Source organism: Ictalurus furcatus, chromosome 19, assembly GCF_023375685.1.
Source record: "Ictalurus furcatus strain D&B chromosome 19, Billie_1.0, whole genome shotgun sequence".
Lineage (NCBI taxonomy): Eukaryota > Metazoa > Chordata > Actinopteri > Siluriformes > Ictaluridae > Ictalurus > Ictalurus furcatus.
This window is the reverse complement of record NC_071273.1, coordinates 26919014-26930796: the sequence shown is the minus strand read 5'-3', so window position 1 is coordinate 26930796 and position 11783 is coordinate 26919014. Positions and strand designations below refer to the sequence as shown.

General features: G+C 41.2%; 1 protein-coding gene across 1 annotated transcript; it reads right to left on the bottom strand.

Moving 5' to 3' along the window:
* Positions 1-617: 617 nt before the first annotated feature.
* Positions 618-11117, bottom strand: glipr1a (GLI pathogenesis-related 1a). The gene is made up of 9 exons (XM_053650060.1): positions 10799-11117; positions 9921-10037; positions 9729-9820; positions 6854-7121; positions 4597-4830; positions 3636-3754; positions 1117-1202; positions 1000-1026; positions 618-902 (listed from the first exon to the last, which is right to left on the bottom strand). The coding sequence occupies exons 1-9, from the start codon at positions 10997-10999 to the stop codon at positions 745-747; spliced, it is 1302 nt and encodes a 433-aa protein (XP_053506035.1). The 5' UTR covers positions 11000-11117; the 3' UTR covers positions 618-744.
* Positions 11118-11783: the final 666 nt, after the last annotated feature.

The following is an 11783-nucleotide window of genomic DNA, read 5'->3' as shown; positions in this document are numbered from 1 at the left end:
ATGTTAGTTACTGATCCAGGAGGAAGTGGTGGATCAGTGGTTAAGATGTTGGATCAGAAGGTCTTGAGTTCTAATCCCAGCATCACCAAGCTGCCACTGCTGGGCCCTTGAGCAAAGTCCTTAACCCTCAGCTGTACAAATGACAGAAATGTTAGTCGCTCTGGATAAGCACGTCTGCCCAATGCCGTAAATGTTTCATGTAGCTGGACCTTCATAAATTTGAGATGAACTCTGCTGCTGTAACGGGTGATGTGGCAGTGCTGAAGATCTCGCAGTGTTTCCTCAAACCTCTCCCAGATCTCAGTGCAGACACCACTCCATCTCCACCCTGGTGCTTGATATATGCTGGGATGAGAGGATGATATCTGAGCATCTGGGGACTCCCCGAAAAATGAGGGGATTCTACCAGAAGGTGTGGATGACCTACTACACCATAGGTCCTCCACTACAACTACAACCATACTACTACCATCACTACGAGGCTTTGTTGAAGGTTTGGTATGCGTGTGCACTTGAAGGTATTCTGGGGATTCTTACTGCCTCCTGGTGGTTAGGAGGCATGAAATAAATCTGTTATTAAGATAATATTAAGGAGTAAACACACAATGACTAATAATAATTATAATAATAATTTTATTTATTATTGTTTTTCATTTCAGCAAAAGTTAACTATGAATTAAAAGAGCATGTATATAAGAGCTGATCTTTAAAGGCAGTGTGACATGGATAAATATTGTGTGTGTGTTAGTTTATGTAAGCAAATATATTGGGACAGCGGCGCTGAATGAAATACACACTTCCAAAAATCAACAGCAAAGACACAGGTCTGATGATCAACACGGTTTTACAGAACACACCACACACATACAGAGCAGGGTCCCGGTCCGGCGTCCAGTTACTACCTACACACACACACACACACAGAGGGGTAAGATACTCTCCTACAGTAAACACACACATAAACCCTCACACAGATGGAGAGTGTATAAATTAACTCACGTATGGTGCCGTCTCGGGTGGAGTCGTCTGTAAACAATGTTCTAAATGTTACTGATGGAGGGAAACTCGGAGCTGTTTAACATTAAATCTGAAAATAAAATCTACGTTCACACTTACAACAGAGATTGTTCACACACTTCTCTTCTCCACACTTGCTGCAGGACTGTCCTTTTTCATACGGCTTCTGGTGAACGTAGTTTCCTCTGGACCAAGAGGACACAGACATTTAACTTTAGCTACTTTAACATTTAACTAATTAGATTGAGATTTTTAACAATAACTACGTCTATCAAACAAACACCGTGTGTGTGTGTGTGTGTGTGTGTGTGCTGGGTTTTACGGTAATCACTTGGTGCTTAGTGCAGATAAACCTGCTGCTTGTCTGTTTTAGTTATGATGTACATACTAGAAACACTTTATCATTAATGACCTAGAGTAGAAGGTTCATTTTGCAGGTGAAGTGAGAGATAAAGCACTCCGTTTCTCCTCGGTTTAATAACGATGAACCACCAATAATGGAACAGATCCATTTTCCGTGCTCTTTAACCAGCGAGAAGCTGCTCAGGTGAGTGAGAGGGAACGGGGAAGTGTGTGGGAGGCTGTAAACTCCGTATTTCCTGATGCGAGCAGGAAGTTTGTGGAAGTTAGTGCTTTTGTTGCTGTTGATAAACTGGGGAAGTGCAGCCTCAGATATGGGGATGAAGTTTTGCAGGAGAGTGTGCCTGTGATGACCAGGGAGTTCCTGACCAGGGGGTTTGTGTTTGAACGCTGGTCCTGTCGATCCTGCTTGGAATATTCCTGGAGAACTAACTGAGAATACCTGAGGTCTGAAAAGGAGAGTAAGGAGGAAACGCCGGAACCGTGGTGGACTTCACCGCACTGCCTGGAATACTCTTAGGCAATGTACGCTCGCTTCACCATAAACTGGACGAACTGCAGGCCAGTGTGAGTTTTATGCACGAATACAGAAATATGCACATGATGGTGTTCCCCGAAACTTGGCTGCATGACTCCGTTGATGAGAGTCTATGGATTGTAAGTTTTGGAGTACAGAGATAAACATTCACATTCAGGCCAGGAGTACGGTCCGACTCTGCGCGAGTTTATCTCTCGGTGTAACGGCATGAAACTAGACTGGAACATCTCACAGACTAAACAGATGCTTATCAGTTTGAGTAAGAAAGCACTTTCACTTCAGCCTGAGATTATTAATGGTACACAGATGAATGTAGTAGAGGAATACAAGTATTTAGACCAGTTTCTTTGTTGTTTCTGGACTATAAAATATTTTTAAATGGTCTAGCAAACAGACTCGTGTTAGAATCATTAATTCAGAAGGACCAGACATACTGTTTTCCTAATCGGTCAATCATGGACAGTATATTTTTACTGAGGGATATAATTGATTTTAATCAGCTCAATAATTCTAACCTTGGTATTTTATCATTGGATCAGGAGAAAGCTTTTAATCGAGCCGATCGTGGTTTTCTTTTCTATGTCTTACAACAATTTGGTTTTGGTGACATTTTTATATCATACATTCAGTTATATTCAGTTTTTATTCTAATGCCTTTGTGATAGTAAAAGCTGGTGCTGGGGAGAGGACCTCCAGAATTGCTGAGTGGATTGTATAGAATATATTGATAAAGTGTAATCAATATTTATAAGCAACATTTAGAATGATTACTTAGAAGCATAATCTAATAATCAGTATAATTCCTGTTCAGGAAGTAGGACAGGGCTTGGTGGACGTAAAGAGCTGCATCCCGCTTTCAGAATACAAGCGACTCCTATACCATAAGTGCCTGGCTTGGACTAAGACTGCAAAAGGGATTTTACAGAAGGCACCACCAGGTCTTGGATTGGACAGACATTTATTTTTAATAAGGTTGGGAGAGATGAGTCTGAACTTACACCTTTTTACCAGTCAGTGCTACACTGCATAGAGCACAAACACTGGGTGAATGCATGATATTAAACGCGTGTTATTAGTAAGCGTATATTATTAGTAAGCAAGTGGTGATATTAGTTTTATTTATTGCTCCAGGGGACTGTTGATCTGGTGGCGGAGCTTAGGGATGGCGGCTCACCTGAGCGGTGGAGCTCGGCCTCTCTCTCTCTGTCACAGGGTGCGGTGTGAGGTGAGCTCCTAGGTCTCGGTGGAGCAGGTGTTATTGGCGATAGGAGAGTTTATTGGATGTGAAAACATCGTGCAGCATCCCGAATGAACGAGGCCGTGGTGGTGTTTGTGACGGAGAGGGAACTCGTGCACCAGCTGACCGAAGACGGAATAAAGGTGAGTGGAGAGCTTTATTCCGTCACGCCTCTGGGTGCAACAACAATAAAAGTGAAACGATTTTTGCCATCGCCTCGCATCCCACATCATCCAGAACACTGTCTATGCTGATATCTAAACCCGCACACAGTGACACCGTTCCTCTTTAAACGGATCCAGAAGGGATGACCTACTCAGGAATTAAACTATGGCCAACAAATTATGAACATTTACTGCAAAATATTACAGGTGATTTGGGAAAATGGAGGACGATTACAGAGACAAATCTCAGACAGAAACCTACTGGACTGCACCCTGTACCCTACGCCGTACTGAATACTGAGTGTGTGTTCAGACTTACGATGTTGCGTAGTTACACACGAATATGACTCCTGCTCTGTGTGAGAAAGTTGTTTCACGCACCCCTCTAGGACATTCGATCACAGCACAGCCCACTTTATACGTCGTCGCCCAAACCACCTGCGTTAAGCACAGATATCACTCAGGGTGTGAAAACACAAAAACATGCCTTAATATTCATATTCATTCATTATCTCATTTAGCTGATATCTAGTTTTAGGTAGGTGAACATTTGACCCTTTTTAAATCTAGCTAATAAATAAAGCTTTTGTCTAAATATATTATTGATTGTATAGTGTAAATAGTGTGTGAATACTTCTACAATACAGCATCTGTTCTGTTCTGTTCTTTTATATTCCTTCGTGCTGCTATGTTGACTTAAATTTCTCCTAAGGGGGATTAATAAAGTTATATCTTATCTTACCTTATCTTATCTTATCTTATAAATAGACTATAAGTAAGCAATGTTAGCTTAGCATATTTTAAATGACCTTAAATTCAAGTTAAATTAAGCTAAACTAAATGTATCTTAAATATAGCTAAACATTTATTTTATTTAACTACATTTAGGGTTTCAGTAAACCCCTGTAGCTAAACTACAGCCGAGAATTGATTGAAATGAATAATTAAATCTCAGACATAGGTGATTCTACACCTGTAGTTACACTAATAACACACACGATGTGTGCATTCGCATTAGCTGCTAATGTGTTAAAGATGTAAATAAGAATTAATATGATGATGTCATCAAGGAAATTTTACCAACACTTACTGTATCATAATTAGTCCTAAGCGCTTCTAATAAATTCTACAAGGTTTAACATTATAATATGTAATTATCCTTAAAAACTCAACATTAACAGATGTTTGAGTAAACGTTTTGCAGTTGTAATAAGAACATTACAGTAATGTACGCGCGATGAATTTTTTTTACTTAAGAAATCAGGTTTTTGAGAAATTACTTGTGTGTAATGGCCACAGACTTTGCTGCAGTAGATTTTGTTGTAGTCATAGTCTTTAACTTCGTCAACCCAGCTCTGAATCGCTGATTTTAATTGAAAGCTACTGGGCGGAGCTCCTGCCCAGATGTTCTCTCCGACTGGGGACAAGACAGGATGAGCTCGATGAGGATTGTGTTTAAAGAGACAATTTCCTGCCCAGTTCCTTGCCAGGACTGCCAGGTCATTGTCCCATGTCTGAAACACACACACACACACACACACACACACACACACACACACACACACTTTCATTTGAGTAAGAATCCTCACTTTTCATTCATCATGCCCACCTTTCAGTATCAGTTCAACTTTTCTATAATGGTCTGAATTTTAAAAACCCCATACCTCATGTTCGTACCTCTGCCCTGACTTTCACGCCACAGCACCAGTGGTCCTTAATTTTCATTGGACACTATATTTCATTAACATTCCCTACTTTAATCTCAGCCTGAAACCCACATGAAATAATTCAACATTTAGTGTGTTTTAGAGTAATTGTACTATAGAAACTGCAGTAGAATTCCTGTAGTAAATACTGTAGTGATGTGGAAATTCTACTATACAGTATGTCACAAAAGTGAGTACACCCCTCACATTTGTGTAAATATTTGATGATATCTTTTCATGTGACAACACTGAAGAAATGACACTTTGCTACAATGTAAAGTAGTGAGTGTACAGCTTGTGTAACAGTGTAAATTTGCTGTCCCCTCAAAATAACTCAACACACAGACATTAATGTCTAAACCGCTGGCAACAAAAGTGAGTACACCCCTAAGTGAAAATGTACAAATTGGGCCCAAAGTGTCAATATTTTGTGCGGCCACCATTATTTTCCAGCGCTGCCTTAACCCTCTTGGGCATGGAGTTCACCAGAGCTTCACAGGTTCCACTGGAGTCCTCTTCCACTCCTCCATGATGCAAACGGTTTGCGGGCTTTCTTGTGCATCATCTTTAGAAGAGGCTTCCTTCTGGGACGACAGCCATGCAGACCAATTTGATGCAGTGTGCGGCGTATGGTCTGAGCACTGACGGGCTGACCCCCCACCCCTTCAACCTCTGCAGCAATGCTGGCAGCACTCATATGTCTATTTCCCAAAGACAACCTCTGGATATGACGCTGAGCACGAGCACTCGACTTCTTTGGTGGACCATGGCGAGGCCTGTTCTGAGTGGAACCTGTCCTGTTAAACCGCTGTATGGTCTTGGCCACCGTGCTGCAGCTCAGTGTCAGGGTCTTGGCAATCTTCTTATAGCCTAGGCCATCTTTATGTAGAGCAACAACTCTTTTTTTCAGATCCTCAGAGAGTTCTTTGCCATGAGATGCCATGTTGAACTTCCAGTGACCAGTATGAGGGAGTGTGAGAGCGATGACACCAAATTTAACACACCTGCTCCCCGTTCACACCTGAGACCTTGTAGCACTAACAAGTGACATGACACCGGGGAGGGAAAATGGCTAATTGGGCCCAATTTGGACATTTTCACTTAGGGGTGTACTCACTTTTGTTGCCAGCGGTTTAGACATTAATGGCTGTGTGTTGAGTTATTTTGAGGGGACAGCAAATTTACACTGTTACACAAGCTGTACACTCACTACTTTACATTGTAGCAAAGTGTCATTTCTTCAGTGTTGTCACATGAAAAGATATCATCAAATATTTACAAAAATGTGAGGGGTGTACTCACTTTTGTGAGATACTGTAGTAAATACTGTAGTAAATTGTCTGTAGTACAATATGTTAGATAATCTTCATAACACAGGTGAATGTTGTAGCTATTTTTACCGTGTTGTGTCTTAGAGTAGTCGTACTGTATGTTTTCTGTGTTATGTCCCTGCCTTTAACTCCATGTTTCCTGTTTGTAGTTTCGTGTGGTACATCCTAGTTTAGACTCTCACCTTACCCCCCTTTTTTATGATGACTATAGCTATTCATTTGTGCCAGCTTGTATCATGCTTCAGCTCACTCCACGGTACAGGAGTTAGAAACGTCTGTGTTTCCTCAGCTGGTCCACAGGCTGCAGTAAGTTTTTAACTTTAACCAGAATGCAACAGGCACACTTTTTATATAAAGTTTCACATGCCCATACGTGACTAAATAATGACTTCATTAAATCTGATCTGTCAAAACCTTTTATATTTTAGACAGTTTATAAAGTCCATCATAATCACACAGGAACAGAAATGTTTGTGTCATTATTTGGACTTCCTTCTTACCATGTAGCGCATGTAGCTCGCAGAAGGACTGACATTGCTGCGCGCTTGGTTGTGCTCTTTCACACAAACATCGATGAACTCTTGGTCTGTGATGTCAGGAAGTGGATTTCCTGTCTTCGAGAGGGTGAAAGAGGACAGAAGGAGGATGAAATGGAGGGAGAGATAAAGTACAGCAGCCATGATGATGAGAGAACGAGTGTGAGCGAGGTGGGGTGTGTCGAAGATGAACACCTCGAGTTCAACATTAAGGAAGGAAGCTGATGTGCAACTCGAAGTGACACAATTTCAGGAATCAGTTAGAACACACACACACACACACACACACGCCCGCCCACACACACACACACACACATACACACATACACACATACACACACCCACACACGTGTAATTCAAGCTTGTAATTAATCAGGATTCTAACATATCTGTAGCTTCTGACTCTGGGTTGGTTCACGATCTGAGCTTCAATAAAACAGAGAATACAGTGAGTGTGTAAACCTCGACACCTTCCTCACTGCCAATACACACTACATACACACTACACACACACTACACACTGCCAATACACACTACATACACACTACACACTGCCAATACACACTACATACACACTACACACACACTACACACTGCCAATACACACTACATACACACTACACACACTACACACTGCCAATACACACTACATACACACTACACACTGCCAATACACACTACATACACACTACACACACACTACACACTGCCAATACACACTACATACACACTACATACACACTACACACTGCCAATACACACTGCATACACACTACATACACACTACACACTGCCAATACACACTACATACACACTACACACTGCCAATACACACTACATACACACTACATACACACTACATACACACTACGCACTGTCAATACACACTACATACACACTACACACTGCCAATACACACTACATACACACTACATACACACTGCCAATACACACTACATACACACTACACACTGCCAATACACACTACATACACACTACATACACACTGCCAATACACACTACATACACACTACACACTGCCAATACACACTACATACACACTACATACACACTACATACACACTACACAATGTCAATACACACTACATACACACTACACACTGCCAATACACACTACATACACACTACACACTGCCAATACACACTACATACACACTACACACTGCCAATACACACTACATACACACTACATACACACTACATACACACTACACACTGTCAATACACACTACATACACACTACACACTGCCAATACACACTACATACACACTACACACACACTACACACTGCCAATACACACTACATACACACTACATACACACTACACACTGCCAATACACACTACATACACACTACATACACACTACACACTGCCAATACACACTACATACACACTACATACACACTACATACACACTACACACTGCCAATACACACTACATACACACTACACACACACTACACACTGCCAATACACACTACATACACACTACACACACACTACACACTGCCAATACACACTACATACACACTACACACACTACACACTGCCAATACACACTACATACACACTACACACTGCCAATACACACTACATACACACTACACACACACTACACACTGCCAATACACACTACATACACACTACATACACACTACACACTGCCAATACACACTACATACACACTACACACTGCCAATACACACTACATACACACTACACACTGCCAATACACACTACATACACACTACACACACTACACACTGCCAATACACACTACATACACACTACACACTGCCAATACACACTACATACACACTACACACTGCCAATACACACTACATACACACTACACACACACTACACACTGCCAATACACACTACATACACACTACATACACACTACACACTGCCAATACACACTACATACACACTACACACTGCCAATACACACTACATACACACTACACACACTATACACTGCCAATACACACTACATACACACTACACACTGCCAATACACACTACATACACACTACATACACACTACACACTGCCAATACACACTACATACACACTACACACTGCCAATACACACTACATACACACTACATACACACTACACACTGCCAATACACACTACATACACACTACACACTGCCAATACACACTACATACACACTACATACACACTACATACACACTACACACTGCCAATACACACTACATACACACTACATACACACTACACACTGCCAATACACACTACATACACACTACATACACACTACATACACACTACACACTGCCAATACACACTACATACACACTACATACACACTACACACTGCCAATACACACTACATACACACTACATACACACTACATACACACTACACACTGCCAATACACACTACATACACACTACACACACACTACACACTGCCAATACACACTACATACACACTACATACACACTACACACTGCCAATACACACTACATACACACTACATACACACTACACACTGCCAATACACACTACATACACACTACACACACACTACACACTGCCAATACACACTACATACACACTACACGCTGTGTATGTGAGAGTGTGTGTGTGTGTGAGTGTGTGTGAGTGTGTGTGTATTTGAGTGTGTGTGTGTGAGTGTGTGTGTGTGTATGTGTGTGTGTGTGAGTATGTGTGTGTATGTGTGTGTGTGTGAGTGTGTGTGTGAGTGTGTGTGTGTGTGTGTGTGTGTGTGTGTGTGTGTGTTACTTGTGATGGTAGATGTCAGCTGATTTGACATCTACCTGCTGATTTGGTTGTTGAAGCCGATGTACAGATCGTCCCATAGCAGGCCATTCAACACCACATACCTCATCACATTCACTCTGTTCTTAACCTACACACACACACACACACACACACAGAGTTACATTAATAACTTATCACAGACCCTGCACACTTTATAATGGTTTAATATTTTATATGTAGTGTATTACCTCTATGTAGGCGTGTGCTCTGTCAGGACTCGCTGAGGGGAAAGAAAGATCCAGAAATTCCACCAGGTAATCATATCCGTCCTTCAGCGGCTGGAAACCATCGTCTGTCTCAATCACCTGACAACACAGTTAACCTCATCACATCACTTTGAGTGTTTAGTTTAGTTATTAAGTTATTAAATATTTATTTTGGAACCGTTGTGTTGACTGAGACATTGCAGGCCCTATATACACCGCGCACTCCACTAATATTGGCACCCTTTGTAAATATGAGTGAAGAAGACAAAAAAGAAAATTTGTCTTACTTGTTTAATCAGTCATTATATAGAAGCCTCAGAGCTGTTATCTTGGCAAAGGGAGGTACACAAAGTATTATTTTGCAATTATTGTTGCACACCTATACTTAATAAAGGTGTTTATTTTGAGAAACCTGTGTTGTGTTTGCAACTGTTTGATCTCCATGAGAGCAGAGTATTTTTGTGAATTTTTTAAACAAAAGATTAAACAAGAAAGATAATTTTTCACAGCCTTCTTTGTTCATCTTTACGAAGGGTGCCAATATTAATGGAGGGCGCTGTATAACATTACACTTTAACATTTTAATGAATGGACTAAAGACAGGAAACTGATTCTATTAGGATTTATTAAAAAAAAAAAGGTTTGTGTTTGAGTGGACGTAGACAGCAGGAATGTCAGGAACAACGCCTCTATATATTTATTATTGTTTCAGTAATCTTTATGATGTTTATTTTAGACAATTTTATTTTTTTAAAAACATTTTTTACTTTTACTTAATTATTGAATTAGGATATTCTGTATTTGTAAGACCTGAGTAAACACTCTGCGTGTGAGTTCAGTGTAGTGTGTGTGTTATGTACCCGTATCACCAGGTTGTAGTTTCGGAACGCGGCACATTTGTAGTAAAATTCTATCCACTGTTTGTGTTTGAAGATTTGGGACGAGACCGCAGTGTTCATGGGGACTACTTCCCCATGTGTGGGGACCTTCGTTACTCTACGTTGCCCTGCATCAAGGTGAGTCCACTGAACACCTGGGCATGGATCTGGGACTGCTTTCATAGACTTGTGTAATTTCTGCTAGTGGTTCCTCACTGGAGGATCTCACCCACTGGAGGAACCCTCCACCAGCTCCTTTGTACTTCTCTACATTATTAATGTTCCTGTTAGGTTGGATGATGTCAAACGGCTGCTACTTTCGTCTCAGTACTACTTCTTAGCGATCATGGCTTATGCCACCTGCTAGCTTGAGGCATTTTCCTGACAAAAGGTAGGAGGTGATCCAGCAATTCATCCATGTCAAAAGCTCAATGGAACTTTGTTCATAATCTGCAAGGAGATCCCATATGTCCTGCTGGTCTTAGCAAGTGAAGCATTGGAACAACACTCCTGCATGAGTGAAGATTACTAACTCCAACATCAGCAGGTCACTTGTGGACCAGCAGGATCTGAATTACCTCAGCCTCAAGCTCCATGCTCAGGAGCGGAGAATAAATATTGTGTTTGTGGGAACAAAAGCCTGTGTGCCCAGGTGGCTCAGTGTAAACTCTTATCTCCATTCAAGCCCCTCCATGAGACTGACACAGAGAACGACAAAAAACACTTCATACCTCATACCTGCTCTCATACTTGCACTAATCCCTTTCAACACATCTGCTCTCCTGCAAGTCCTGCAGTCACACTACTGTCTCACCAGTACCACATCACAATGCACAGACACACAGACAGTCAGAGAGAAAGACTAATCAGCAGATACACAGAGTGCCAGACAGACAGGTATATATATATATATATATAGAGAGAGAGAGAGAGTAAGTAGAGCAGACACATCAACAGATAGACAGGC

What these genes read in the sequence shown, in the direction of transcription:
- glipr1a (XM_053650060.1), bottom strand. Translation starts at nt 10,999, where the DNA reads ATGAAAGCAGTCCCAGATCCATGCCCAGGTGTTCAGTGGACTCACCTT. An exon ending in TCTGTGGCCATTACACACAA is followed by an intron (nt 3,755 to 4,596) that starts GTAATTTCTCAA and finishes TGCTTAACGCAG; the next exon opens with GTGGTTTGGGCGACGACGTA. An exon ending in CACCCGAGACGGCACCATAC is followed by an intron (nt 903 to 999) that starts GTGAGTTAATTT and finishes GTGTGTGTGTAG; the next exon opens with GTAGTAACTGGACGCCGGAC.